Genomic DNA, 15,563 nt, shown 5'->3' with positions numbered 1-15,563 from the left:
AATAATAATTTTATAGAATAAATAAAAAATATAAATAAAATTAATTGTCAAAATTGTGACTGGCTAAATTAATTAATAAATAATATAATTCACAAATGTTTAAAAATTAGATAGAACATCGAAATTTTATGTCTTCATTTTTAGTTTGAAATTTGTTTAAATGTTAAAAGAAAAACAGTGAGTGTTCGTATTTTATGTATTTATCAATGTTGTAGCAGAAGAAAGACGATGATAACTGAAATGAAATAAATAAAATGTTTAAATAATAAAATCATTGTTGTTTTATTTGTGTAGCTTCTGGTAATAGAAACAAAAAGATTTGACACCATTTTTGGGTGTATTGTGGATTTAAAAGACTTTACAGGTTATGTTGGGGATTTTTTCAAAAGCTTGAGAACTTTAAATAATAAAACTAGAAAGAAATATTGTTGTAAAGTATTTTTTTGTAATAATAATTATAAATAACGGGTAATTCATTTTACGAGTTCAAAAGTATAGGGCTGAAATTTGACATCTTTCAAACTTAGTTGCTAAACCAATTTCATTTTTTTTTTTTTTTTTCAGTTGAAAGTCTGACATCCCAAAACGCATACAAATCATTAAAACCTACTACAAAAATGGTGTGTCTACTACAGCCACATTTCCTGCTTTAAGAGGAGATTATGGTTTAAATAATCGTTCAACTACGCAAGCAATTGGGAACATTTTGAAGAAATTTGAAATGACTAAACTGTTTACAGATATTTTAAGGCCCGTGCATCATAATTTCGCTCGTACAATTAAAAATATAGCTGCTGTAAGTGAAAGCGTTGCTTTTTCCGAATAGGTCGATTCTTCGTCGTTCTCAGGAATTAGACATGTCTTACGGCATATTATGGCGTATTTCTCATTTAATTCTACACCTACATCCAAATAAAGTCCAGCTAACACAACAACTGAAGCCAGCTGACCATTAACAACGTCGTTCATACATCGAATGAGTGCTTCAACAACAGGCGGTGAACGGCGACGATTTTCGGAATAAAATTTTCTTCAGCGACGAAGCACATTTCTCATTCGGTGGTTATGTTAATAAACAAAATTGTCGTTTTTGTTTCGTTTGGGTTCTGAGAATTCTTAATTAATTGAAATGAGAAAAAATCTTGTTAAGTTATTGTAATGGGTCCGATTTGTCAAATTGAAAATTTTTACATTTTTCGACATTTCAAGGTCCCTAGAATCGAAATAAACGAATTTTAAAAAGATGTCTGTGCGTGCGTGTGTACGTACGTTTGTACGTCCGTACGTTCGCGACTTTTTTTTCTCCGTCCATAGATCAAGAACCAGAAGAGATATCGACTTCAAATAAATTTTGTTATACAGATAATAAGGCAGAAAGATGCAGAAAGGGCTCTCAAGAAAATTGCGTGGGTAGTTTTTTTACCATAGCAGTTTAAAAAAAAGGTGACAATTTTGGTTAACCCCAAATATCTTACGAACTAAAAACGCTAGAGACTTGAATTAAATTTTACATAATATATTGTAACGTAATATCAAAGAAGTATACTTTTTGAAAAAAATCAAAAGAGCTGAAAAAAAATTTGTCACATCCAAAATTTTACAACTAAAATATGATTTCATCTCCAAAACAATTTTGTGCAACGAAGAATAATGTTTTTCACATCTAATAAAATTTTGAGAAAAATAGAATTGACAGTTTTTTTTACAAAAAATTAAAATCTAAAAAAAAACATTACTCAAAGTTGGTAAAAATTGAATATCGATTCAAATATCTTTTCAAAAACTTGAAATTTAGGCTTCAAATTTCTTTATATTATAAGAAATATTGTTTTCAACATTCTGAAAAGTGTTGATAAAAATCGAATAGACAGTTTTCTTACAAAAAATAAAAACTTAAATAAAATAAATAAAAGTTGGTAAAAATGATTTTCGACTCAAATATCTTTTCAAAACTTTGAGATATTGGCTTTAATTTACTTTTATCTTGCAAAAAATATTGTTGTCAACATTTAGTAAAATTTTAGAAAAAAAATTCGAATTGACAGTTTTCTTACAATAAATAAAAAACCGGAAAAAAATTAACAAAATTTAGTAAAAAATGATTTTCGACTAAAATATCTATTCAAAAATTTTAGATAATAACTTCTTACTAATTTGTACTTATAAGAAATATTTTTTTCAGCATTAGGACAAATTTTGAGAAAAATCGAATTGACAGATTTTTTTATAAAAAATAAAAACAAAAAAAAAATGTATAAAAGTTGGTAAAAATTGATTTTTCAAAAATTTGAAATATTGGCTTCAAACTAATTTTATCTTTTAAGAAATATTGTTTTCAACATTCGATAAAATTTTGAAAAAAATCGAATTGCCAGTTTAAAAAAAAAATAAAACTCTAAAAATAAACAAAACTAAAACTTGGTAAAAATTTACTTTCGACTCAAATAGCTTTTCAAAAATTAAAAATGTTGGCTTATTTTATTTCACAGAAAATATTGTTTTCGATATTCAGCAATTTTTACATAAAAATCCAACAGTCCGTTTTTTCAAAAAAAAAATAAAATCTACAAAAAATAGTACGCAATTTTGTTAACAATTGATACGAGTACATATAGACAAACTTTTAAGCAAGACAAATCGACAGACGAGATGGGAAGTTATCAGTGTGGGTCGCATCTCAGCCTCTTTTTTTTTATTTCATCAAAATCTTAAAGCTAACTTAAAGCTAGACAAAAATTCTTAAAAAACTAGCTTAAATTTCAAAAACTTACAAAATATCTTACTGGCCCTATGCGGGTGAACTAAGTTAATCCATTATCTTATATCTACTGCCTTTCGGCCTAAGAACAATTTTAATACTAAATAAGAAGAACTTAATCTAAAACCAAGACAATTTTATATAAAACTTTAAAAAAAAAAAACGAAACCCATTATAATACTTAAGCTACTTAAAACTATTCAAAACTAATAATACTGCTTAAAAATACTTAAAACTACTTAAAACAACTTAAAAAATAAAACAGCCACAGTAAGCTTTTTTGTTTTTTTTTGTATGTTTTTTGTTGTTGTGTTTTTTTTTGTGTTTTTTTATATAATTTTTTTTGGTGCCACCCTGACTGTCCCTAACCTAATACTTAAACCTATATAAGAAGGCCAAGACCAAACGCCCTAGACAAACTTAAATGACATTCTCAATTTGAAGCCACCAAAACTGGTTCTCCTTCCTCACCCTATCACTTCGGTCCCTATCGGAAACAGTCCTACTGAACTAAAGGCACTCGTCTCCGTCCAGTGCGAGGATGTCTTGACTGTAAAGGAGTCGCCTATCTATAGTTTTACTGCTGACTTGTTAGATTAGCAGAACCGCCTCCTTATCCTGTATCAGCCCTCGATTGTCTAAATAGAGAAAATCTTCGGGCAGAATGTTGCCACTTAAACGTGCACTTTTGTAGTACTCTATGTTGGGGTATTAATCCCCAAAAATTAAGCTGTTAGTCGACGGCATCGCTCACGCAATGTGACCCGTTCCAAGCTTCAGCAAGAAATAATTTATTCTGTTTATGTTGGCTCTGTTGTATAGAACCTGGAATAGTATTGTTTGTACTCCTACTCTGGTGTTCTGTGTAATCCAAGGCAACGTATAGCAGACCTTGTTTCTCAAACACCCGAATCTTTTCCATTTGAACGCAACGTTGAACCATACCGGGTACTCATAGGCAATCATCGGCCATGTATCAAGACAGCTGCTAAAAAACAACCGTTTTGTCAGGGTAAAGACTCCCCTAGCTCTGGACAGAGCAGCACTCATATGTCTGTCGAAATACAAGTACTGATCCAACCAGATGCCAAGGTTCTTTAATACACTTTTATTCGCCAGTGGCTGTCGATTTGGTCCAACGATGACTAGATTTTTCCAGTTCTTTCTCGTATCCCTTGAGGCTCCATACATTTTCAACTTCCAGCCATCGCAATAGTGCTGAATCTTGTCGAAGTCACTCTGTGATGATAACCTCAATTTTTGGGGCCGTTCTGTACGTTCTGTTCTGTACGCAATTGTCGTCAGCGTACGCTATTGCCTGAGTCAGACTTGCTATCAGATCACTGGTGTAAATGCTAAATAAGATCGGCGAGTTAACTGCTCCCTGTTGAAGACCATTTATAATATCAAAGATTTTGGTATTGCCAATATTTTGACAATAAACTATTTACAATTAAGCATGTCATAAACAGTGGTTTACTTAGACCAAGTCTGTTTAACTTTAGATACAGACCCTCTAACCTTACGGTGTCGAAAGCCTTCTCCAAGTCAACCAAACAAACACCCGTACATTGTCTTTTAGATTTGTTCCACTGGATATCAGAAACAAGCTTAGGCTTAGCATAAATAGTGTCATTCCGCCTTAAAGCCGAACTGATTATCCGGAATTATTTTGTTGTTCTCAGCCCAATTGGACAGAGCTCTATTTGTAACCTCTTCGAATACCTTACTGATACTTGGCAGCAGACTTATCGACCGGAGATTTGTTGGATTGGAGTTGTCGTTTAACTTTTTCGGGAGAGGATGTACCACAGGCAGCGGTCCAACAGACCGGATAATATACATTAATCATAACGTTGTTAAACAAAGTGGTATAAATTTCCACAGCTTCCTGAGGTAAATGTCGTAGTCACCTGCTGACTTCTTTTTCTTTAATGAATCGAAGATGTGTATTTATTTATTTACGGATTTTCGACACCAAAGAATTCCTCGCCCAAGGCGGCGTCTTCTGGATCTATTCCTGCTGTCAGAAGTACATCTCTGTTCTCTGTTGTCCTCTGAACCTTAAGACAAGGAAGGTCGTTTTAATCATTCCTCCTAAAGATCTTGTTAATTTGCGGAAACATACTCGGGTTACTAGAATTAATGGCCCGAATTTTTTTGTTCCAGTACAAATTAATGTTTAACCGATAGTTTTCTTAGATTAATTTGTTTACGTTTTTTATCGACGACTTCAATGTCCTAACCTCCAGATTGTTTGGGCCAATAAATGTCCGATACAAACGTTTAAGCCTTGTTAGAAGTCTACTTTTGTGTCTATGTAGTGTGTTTGTAGTAGCGTTACGGTACTAGTTCGTAGTGTCTCGTTCCTTGTATTTCGGTATAGTTCTTTCCATGGTTCTTTGGATTGTGTCGTCCATTTGTTTTAAATATCAGTCAATCTGGGAATTTGTCAGATTCCTGTTGATTGGTTGGGCTATGTTTCAAGACCGAAGTTCCCTCGCGAAAGCGTTGGTGAAGCGTAGGCAGTGAGTCTTACTTTAATTGTAAGAATGCACCGGCACGTACTCCTCCAGCTCCAGAAGCTCGTTTGGAAGCAGTATTGCGGCGGCGAGTCCGCAGTGGTCACTGTCATACTCGATCGTCCGTAAACAGTTTCTTGATCTTTGACCCACAGTGTCAGTTATTATCAGTCTTGTGTCCATTAGCAAAAGATCCAGATAGGCACCGCTCCTTGGGAATGATGGTCTATCAGTAGCCAACAAGTCGAGCATATTATACTCGGAGCTCTGAATGCCACTACGAGATGAACGTTTCTGTTATCACCACTAAGGCTTCCTGTAACTTTAATATCATATGGTTTACTTTAACGGCAAATAGTTTTGACTAAAAATGGTCAACAAGCTTCAAAACAAGTTTATGACGAAAGCGAGAGCGGGTTTATCATTCAAGAGTTCTTATCTGTGGGCACGTCATCAAAGGCATTAGAAGTTGTTGACGAAGTTTGCAAAGGTTAACAAGTGAGCCGGTGGTGTGTGGATAGTGGGGCTACCTCCCATATGTGTTTTGATGAAAAATTATTTTCTGATCTGTCAAAAAATCACATGGGGTATGTAAAATTAGCAAACGATAAAAAGATCCAAATTATGGGAATCGGTACGGTTACAATTTTTAATGAAATTTATAATAAACCTCAGAAGTGTACTTTTTATAACACTTTATATATTCGAGATCTAGGTGAACCACGAACTACTATTAGACTAGAAGTATTACGAGACAGTGCCAAAGGAACTTTGTCAATAAGTCAACCGTCTTATGTAAGAAATTTGTTAACCAAATACAATCTCTTGAATTGCAAGCCGAATACCCTACCAATGCCACCTAAAACTAAAATGGAGAAAGAGCCCTCACAGAATGAAGAACGAACACCTGTTGATAAACAATCATACCAGGAACTCATCGGTAGTCTTTTACATCTGTCTACTTTTAGTCGCCCAGATATCTCCTGCAATGTTAACATGTTGTCTCAATTCAATCAAGACCCAAGAAAGCAGCACTGGAATTTAGCTTTATCTGTTCTTAAGTATTTAAAAGGAACAATTAATTCAAAAATTCTCTATTCCAGAACAGGCAAACCAATTTCCGCTTACTCTGACTCCAATTGGGCAGAAGACATCAATGATCGGAAATCCCAATCGGGCATTGTTTTCGTAATGGCTGGAGGTCCTATTGACTGGGAATCAAGAAAACAATCAATAATAACAACATCAAGTGCTGAAGCCGAATATGTGACATTAACATCTGCTGCTAAGAAGGCAAAATATTTCAAGCTCTTACTCGTTGAACTCGGAATCCTGAGTGAAGAGCAGCCCATAGAATTTATACACTGATACCCAAAGTGCTCAGTATATTGCTCACTATCAAGGAAAGCGGTCCAGGACAAAACATTTTCACATTAAATTTCACTATATTCGAGAAGCTGTATCCGAGGGAACTATTCGACTAAAATATCTGCAAACAGAATTGATGTTAGCTGATTCTTTAACTAAGTGTACACCGTTTCCAAAACATCGTTTTTGTTTTAAAAATCTTGGATTAACTTATGAAAAGTAATTTTTAATTTATTGAATATTTAATGAATTTTATTACAAAACTAATGTATGTACATCTATTCAAAGAAAATTTTTATATTTGAATTTACATTTATTTAAATCCAGCCTTTTGAATTTAAAAGTGTTGAGAGGGTGTGTTAAATATAATAATAAGTGTCAACACTAATAACACTCAACGCCCCCTTACACAAATAATCTAATATTAATTCTAAAGTCACTTAAATACAAAATACATTTCCTGTAACCTTTTTTCTATTTTACTCTTTAATATACTTGTTACTTGAACTTTACTTAGCGTGGTCGTTTTATTTAATCTCTGGACATCCTCTTTCATAACTCTGGTATTCTACATACATTTTCTACTAAAAGCGCTTTTAGATACAAAGTAACGTTTACGAAAGATATACATACATATGTGAAAAACAGATATTGTCAAATCGACAGTTGACATTTCTGAAACTGCTCTAACTTCTTAATGTTTCCTTGTAAAAAAAAGGTAAAAGGTCTTAAGACGAATATTTTGAATAAAAACCTTAATAATCTTCTATGCTCACTTAGGTTTTTTGGGACTTGTTATAGTTAAACAAAATGCAAAAAAAAAGAAATTATGGTTAATCTAAAGTTGAGTAGTCATCTTTCTTATTTATTTAAAGTCGAAAAATTCTTAAAACTTTTCAATGTTGAAAAATGTTATGTTTTACCAAGGTAATTTTATAACCATGAATTTTTTTTTAATTAAAATTATTTTGTTATCTTCGTAAATTAGCAAAGGTTGTTTTATAACGAAAGTTATTTTTTACCAAGGTGATCTTATAACCACTGCTTGTTATTTTTCAGTCTGAATTATGTTTGGATAAGCTAAATTGTATTAAAATAATCAGAAAAAAACTCGTGTCAAGTAAAGAAATAATTCCACAGAGAACCTAGTTCCTTCTGCCATTCCTAATTCTGTAGTTTGATTCTAGGAACAGGGACCGGAATACTAAATGATTACTCCGTGGCTATTTTCCACGGACCGCGAAACAAATTACCAATTATCTTTTGGTTTGCTGTTAGTTGCTCTTAAAATTCCACTTTTAATTTCTTCTCAGTTCAGGTCTCATCGCAATGAACAGGTAACGGAGACAGAATTGATTATAATTTGAATCGTATTCTGTTTTTAATTTAAAATATTGTGTAACAATAAATGGCACGCTTTTGCAATTTAACATTAACTTTGACAAAAAAACCACATACATTTTGAAAGATTTTGAAAATTGCAATCCGCTCAAGAATCTTAAAGATATGCTGGACGAGTTTCAAATTAAACGACTACAATGGCTATTTTGTAACATCAATCAAATGTTTTCAACCTGTAACGATATTTTAACCTCTAGTGAAACCCAAACTTAGTTGAAAAAATCTTCAACTATATATGGCCACATAGCGAAACATTACTTTTGTTTTCTAAATATTTCTTTTTTAAAAAACTTTAAATATTGTGAAACACCTTTGACTAGTATAATTTTGATGCATGACATCACATTAATATATCTTCAAAATAAGCATTAGTATGTTCAAATTGGCAACTTCTTAACATACTGTAGCTCATGTACAGTGGCTCCCCCTGACTAATCGGACACATGAGATACAAATTTTCGCAATGCAATTTCTCCAAGAAAATATTTGAAGAGTATACAATTTTGTAACCATTTTATATGACATTAAAAACACGTTTTTATTTTAAATAAGCCAAAGTTACAATTTAAGCCATTAAACATCAAATTAATATCAAAAACAAAAGCTAATCTATAATCTAACACCTCAAATATTATGGAACACTTAATATTTAGTACTTAGTTGCTTATCCTTTGAATTTAATGTACCTATTCCTTAAGTCTGTGGCGGCGCGGAATGGCACACTTTAGGACTTATATTTTGCCATTCTTTTTAAAGGACCCCCCTAAAGTTCTCAATGTTTATAAAGTTCTTTGAGCAACTCTACGCCCCAGTCTATTTCATATATTCTTGATTGCATTTGGGCCAGGTGACCTTTTCTGTGTTTCAAGCACCTTTGGGCAGTTATACAATAATCACCACCACAAGATGTGTGATTTGGGTAGATATTCTATTCTACAAAATGTTATTTTCGAACACCAAAATATGCAACACACCCTTTTACTCGAAATGCAGTTTTTTTTAAACTTAATTTGAGCTGAAATATGTCATAAAATTATAAATAACTTATTAATTTTCTTGGAGAAATTGCACCGCAAAAATTTGCATTCTCTTTGTCTGATTAGTCGTGGGAGCCATTGTACATATTTTAATCACACACTACCCTTTCCATTACTTAATCCTTTAAAACATCCTTGGTATCCTTTGATACTCACTTGGTCTTAAATTTTTCATAAATTAAATTTATTTTACAATGCAAAAAAATGGAAACGGAACTAGTTTATTTAGACGCACTTTAAGAGCTGAAAGTCTTTATTGCACCACCAGTAGAGTTGAAGAAGTAAGTTAAAATGATAACCTGCCCTCTTCCCTCAAGTACCTAAAGTTTATTTTTATTGTAGAACTTTCAATTGATTCACCCCTGATTAAATCAAAACGTTATTTTCGAAATCATAAATCCTTTCCTTTCACGCTATCTTTATAAACTATGTAGTTCCCAGCAATTTGATTAAATTACTTGCAGGTGTCCTCTTCATTAGAAATACACAGTTCACAACCTATAACGTGATTAAGATTATTATCTCAACATTTAATTAAAGTTTCTATAAACCTTAATATAAAAAAATTGGTGCTCAAGTTCACTTAACCTTTTTCTGAAGTATAAAAATCGAAAACATCCGTCTCGACACTCTAGTTCAAGTGTTTATCTGAAAATGGTTCTACCATTTTCGAATTTCGGTCGTCTTGCTTTCTTTCTTCTATTATTTATTATCCTTTCATTTGCTGAAAATAAAAATAATTGTTCTTCAGATTACAAATTTCGTCTCGAAGTAGCTCGAAATTATAAACTAAACGAGGCTCTTTTTGATGAGTATAAATGTAACGACCACACTATTGAAAAACGTCGCGTTGATCCAAAATTTCACGGTCATCCCAAGTCTCACAGTGATATTTTAGCCTCCAAATTTGGTATTGATACGACAATCGAAGAAAGACAAGCTAATTCGTTGATAAGCCTTATAAGTAAAATAGCTTTGAAGTACCTTGCTAAATGCCCACCGGTTGTTTATTACGATAATCATGTGGAAAAAAATGAAAGCCTTATGTTGCAGAAACTCTTTAAAGTGAGTTTTTGGACAGAAATATTATGAAAAATATACAATATTTAAAAAATTACTATTCCAGAGTTTCCCCATTACCTTCTACCACGGTCAAATTTCAGAAAAGTTTGAGCCTATCAACCGCGGTTTTCGTTCGCCAATGGACAACAATTGTCGTAGCTACATTTTGTTCATTACCGACCCAATGAATGCTCGAAAAATTATTGGTCCCCAAGTGAAATCTCGAGTAGTAATCGTATCTAGGTCAAGTCAATGGAAGCTTAAGGATTTCCTTGCCTCGAAGCAATCCTCAGATATTGTTAATTTACTTGTTATAGGCGAAAGTTCTGTTGCAGATCCTCAGAAAGTAAGATTCCTTACTTTTTCGAATTCATATATCATTCGTTTACCCTATTTCATAGGAACGTCCTTATGTTTTGTATACTCATAAACTTTACGCCGATGGTCTTGGAGCCAACACGCCAATTGTACTTACCAGTTGGATTAAGGGCGTTCTCTCACGTCCTCAAATCGATTTATTTCCGAAAAAAATCTCTGATGGATTCGCTGGACATCGATTTTCGATATCAGCTGTCAATCAGCCGCCATTTATTTTTCGAATTCGAAAATTGGATCCATTTGGTCAAACTCATATCCATTGGGAAGGAATTGAATTTAGATTGATAAATATGATAGCCAAGCAGATGAACTTTTCCTTTGATATTATTGAGCCAAAGGAACACGCTAAATTGGGGTTTGTACAGGTTTGGACTTTCGAAGCTAAGAGTGTTCTAAGAGTGTTTTGTTCTAATGTAGGTCGGGAGAGTCGATTATAGAAGAAGTAAGACTTCAAAGAGCAGACCTGGGGATGGCTGGAGTATTTTTGACTCAAGAAAGGCTTGAGAAAATCGATATGTCACATGGGCATTCTAGGGATTGTGCAGCTTTTATAACTCTGGCTTCCAAAGCCCTACCGAAGTAAGAGAAGTTTTTAAAATACTTTGGGCAGGTTCAGACGACATGAATTATAGGAAAGTTGTGTGGAAAGTTAGTCAAGAAAAATCTCCCTTAACTTATTAAAGTTTTCCACGGGTAAATTCCGATTTCCTTTAAAAATTGAATTTTGTTTGTGGCGCATGGAACATTATTGAAATAGTTTTAGTTTAACTTCGTGTACGTATTAACAAGTGCGGAAAATCTGTCAAATTCCCAGCAAAACATTTTTTAAAAGTTGTGTTAGTATTATTGCTGATGGGGACAAATCTGCTAAAAAATCCACATCTGCAAATTTGATCTTAAACCAAAAAATAAATCAATTTGTTTTGCTCCATGGAATGCAAAAACAGGAAAAGTTTGGAATTTGACAGATCAATAAGCCTGCTTAAGTCGAAATGACAGCTGTTAAAGGAATGCAGTTGACTGCAAATAAAGTTCCTCATGTTGTCTTAACCTGCCCATTACTTACCTCGTCTATAAAAAAATTTGTTATTTAGATATCGCGCTATATTGGGACCCTTCCAATGGCCCGTTTGGCTAGCCCTAACATGTATTTACCTCGGCGGTATTGTTCCAATTGTTTTTACCGATCAGCTAACTCTGCGTCACTTGATTGGAAATTGGGGAGAGATTGAAAATATGTTCTGGTATGTCTTTGGAATGTTTACCAACAGCTTTACCTTCAGTGGAAAATACTCTTGGAGCAACTCAAAGCGAGTTTCTACCCGCCTCCTGATTGGATTCTATTGGCTCTTCACGATTATCATAACCTCTTGTTATACAGGATCAATTATTGCTTTTGTAACGTTGCCAGCTTTTCCTGCTACAGTTGATTCGGTGAATGATCTCTTGGGACTGTTCTTTCGAGTTGGAACCTTGGGTAAGTAATCTAAGGATTTCAATTAATTTCTTACTTATTTGCCATTGTTTTTTGATTCCCAAAGATCGAGGAGGATGGGAAAAATGGTTTCAGAATTCTACTCACGAATCCACGGCAAAGTTATACAAGAAAATGGAATTTGTCAGTACCCTGGAAGAAGGTATTGGCAATGTAACCCAGTCTTTCTTTTGGAACTATGCCTTTCTCGGATCTAGGGCCCAACTGGAATATCTAGTTCAGTCAAACTTCAGCGATGAGTATGTTTTAAAACAAGTCTCTACTTTATTTTTCCGTTCAAATGGTTCTTTTCAGTGTTCTTGGTCGGCGATCAGCTCTTCATTTAAGCGAGGAATGTTTTGCTCCATTCCACATTGGTTTTGTTTTACCAAAAAATTCAGTCTATGCAGAGAAACTTGATCTAGCGATTCTCATAGCCCAAGAGAGTGGACTCATTGCGAAAATTACCAATGAAGTTTCATGGGTGATGCAAAGAAGTGCATCTGGAAAACTTCTCCAAGCTTCTTCTTCGCATGCCCTCAAGGAAAGAATTCAAGAGGAACGTCAACTCACCACCGCCGACACCGAGGGTATGTTCCTACTCATGGCTATTGGTTATGTCCTTGGTGGTTTGGCATTGGGTTCGGAAATAATAGGTGGCTTCACTAATAAATGTCGTCAAATTTTAAGAAGAGCTCGAAAGTCTGTCTCGAGTGGGATATCTTCAGCAAGAAATTCATCTGATTTCACTACTAAAAAAGATTTAGCTGATTACTTGCGAAGGAAAGCAATACGCCATGAAAGCCGAGAAGCTGCTGCTGCTGATAATTCTGGGAACACATTTTTCGGTTTCAAGGAATTTAAACTCACTAAAGCTACATTGAAGGAACTTTACGGAACCTATAATCAACCAGAACCGAATTTTATTTTTCAAAATGGAAAACTTATATTGGAAACTGATGCTAGATCAATAGAATCTTCAGCGAGAACGATTACAACACCTTCTAGTGTTGGTGAATTTCCTTTACAGCAGGAAGTGGAAGAAGTTGTACAGCATTTGGACGCTTGTATTGATGTTCATGATCGCCAACAGCAGGTCACTAATAGTTTTGTATTGGATGATATCGATGAAAAGGTTGCTGAGGAAGTTGAAAATCCGTTTGGAAGTTTAGTGGATGATGTTAATTTGGTATCGAGATATGAAAATTTGAAGCTTTTTGAAGAGAATGAACAGCAAAAGTAAACTAGGAATGACTTTTTAATGGGTTTTTTTAAATTGAATTAGAATTATTGTTGTTGTTTTGAAATAAAAATTCTGTGTTACTTTTGTTCTTTTGGGTCACCTTTTTTTTAGACTCGCGAAAACTTAAGCAAATTGATTAAAGCATAAAACTTTGCACATTTTTGTACATTCGGTTGAGTGCTTTTCAAATATACCGGATACAGAAAAAAATGTAAAACCCAAGTGCATAGGTGAAGATTCTGTTCCTTTCAAATTTTTGATTCATTTTTAATTCATAGGTTTAGCTTAGTGCCACTATTCTTTTCCACCCATGGTCTTGCGATGTTTATTAGGAATTATGTTGTTTATCAGATCTTGTCACACTATGGCCTTTGTATCAACTTCTCGTGAACTTAATGCTTCACCTGATTCCATCCAACGAATTGTTTTTTCCTATCCTCGCATTTAAATCATTATTTTCATGAACACAATTTTTCTTAGCATTAACATTCGGCCCAGACAAAACCTCCAAGAAATGTGTGCTGAGATTTTTACTGAGTTTAACTCAGCTGGTCAACGAGCCCTCGGAAAGTCTAGCAGAAAACACTCTTGGGTCTTACCTCTGACCCAATAAGTACACTTTTAGTTTTCTGTCCCCTCTAGGCACATCTTACCATGGTGTTATGTCTTCAAATTTCTCGCCTCAAAACACTCCAGTTAAAGAAAAAAATCCTTAGAGAAGCTTTTGGCAATACGAGAAAGACAACTGGGTCGGCCTTAATAACTATTTCAGGTTCTTTAACTGGTGACTATGCTTCTTCGATAGTGACGTTGAATGCAGTTCTGATATAATCACAATGAATTAGGAATGAGATCTTTTATCCCAAACAGGGTTAAGACATCAGATCTAAAGATTGGTTTGACTTAAATTTGCTAAAAGCTTGTTATGATTAACTAGTTCAGTTTCCGTTGTTTTAAGGCCAACGCAACTGGGAACACCAGAAGCAAGCCAGGAAGGCCTGCAACGAGGAATTTTAGCTCTTCCACGATTCCTGAGCTTGTGTTCATTGATACTCCATTTGTTATCTCTTTAGAGAAAGCTAGTATCTTAGTAAGGAAGTTCGGCGCCAATTCAACACTGCTGGAAAGTGTTGTGACTACGCCTTTATTTGAAGGCGTAAATGCAAGGTCCTTAAAGATCTTAACATTCACAAATCCGATGCTCCGGGTAGTATCACAGCTATTGTTCTGAAGAGGTGTTCTTTAACGCTGACAAACCCACTGCGTAAGCTTTCTTATCTCTCCTAATCTTCAGATCTCGGTCTGAGCGGATAAAAAATAGCATTTGCTCAACCCATACCCAAAAAATTCCAATCCTTTTCGACTAATTTCACATACGTCCCTTCTTTCCAAGATCTTAAGAAATGTCTTCTAGATCAAAAACTTCTTAATGAGTTGCAATACCGCCTATGTATAGCAGCAATAGGTCCACTGGTTATCTCATGGTTACTTTCACCAAACAGTGAAACAAATCTTGACATCGTTATGGACAAAGTAATATTGTAAAGCTCAACATTTTAAAAGCATTTGAAAAAAATTGCCTTCAGGCCCTGTTATGCTTGTTTATTCCAAGGCTCTGTTTTGTCTCTGACACTCTTTCATATTTTTATTGATCACCTGTCTAATCTCCAATTCATTTTGAGCATCAAACTTCTGAAATTGTAGAAGCTGAGCAAGGTCAGCTTGCAGAAACGAAAGGACGTTCATATCTTCTACCACCCCCCCCCCCACACTAGCGAAAAGGCTATCCAGGGGTGCCAGCACGTAGTATCTTGATACAACCGAGTTTAGTCGATACAATCGAGTATTGGCAGCACACATTTTGGTTCAATCGAGTGTCCTCGATTGTTTCGCCATATGCCACAGCACACAAACTCCAAATTTAACGTTTGAAACAAAAGTTTTCACTCGACAGAAATTACTTATCGTCGGGAGTGATTTTTGAGTTAGAAAAATGGAAAAACAAAATAATATGTCAATAAATAAAAAACAGACTGAGATTTTGACCAATTTAATGAGTTCTCACGTTGGTTTAGGGAGGAAAAATATGAGTACCATTAACGCAGCCCAGTATTCCTGGTAGTTTAAATTTCCTATAATATACTAATACTCCTTGCTGTTGTCAAATTTGGAGCTATCAAATTTATTTCATTGCGGACAATACTTATTTTCCAGGAGAACCAACGTTCGGCGAAAGAACTTGGAAACTGTTGTCTGTGCCATACTTAGCAACACATTTGTTCCAACATTGGTTTGGTAACTCCCACTGGCTAGGAGATTT

At 34.3% G+C, this 15,563-nt stretch overlaps 2 protein-coding genes across 2 annotated transcripts; both read left to right on the top strand.

Moving 5' to 3' along the window:
- Nucleotides 1–6,150: 6,150 nt before the first annotated feature.
- Nucleotides 6,151–6,648, top strand: LOC129950682 (uncharacterized). The gene has a single exon (XM_056062605.1). It carries the CDS (start codon nucleotides 6,151–6,153, stop codon nucleotides 6,646–6,648), a length of 498 nt encoding a protein of 165 aa, XP_055918580.1.
- A 3,053-nt stretch (nucleotides 6,649–9,701) lies between these two features.
- LOC129952506 (ionotropic receptor 21a) lies at nucleotides 9,702–13,328 on the top strand. The gene is made up of 7 exons (XM_056065113.1): nucleotides 9,702–10,151; nucleotides 10,213–10,494; nucleotides 10,550–10,881; nucleotides 10,944–11,105; nucleotides 11,621–12,003; nucleotides 12,068–12,260; nucleotides 12,316–13,328. Exons 1-7 carry the CDS (start codon nucleotides 9,741–9,743, stop codon nucleotides 13,241–13,243), a joined length of 2,691 nt encoding a protein of 896 aa, XP_055921088.1. The 5' UTR covers nucleotides 9,702–9,740; the 3' UTR covers nucleotides 13,244–13,328.
- Nucleotides 13,329–15,563: the final 2,235 nt, after the last annotated feature.

The sequence above is a fragment of the Eupeodes corollae genome, chromosome 3 (genome assembly GCF_945859685.1).
Source record: "Eupeodes corollae chromosome 3, idEupCoro1.1, whole genome shotgun sequence".
NCBI classification, from domain to species: domain Eukaryota; kingdom Metazoa; phylum Arthropoda; class Insecta; order Diptera; family Syrphidae; genus Eupeodes; species Eupeodes corollae.
This window is presented reverse-complemented; position numbering and strand designations above follow the sequence as displayed.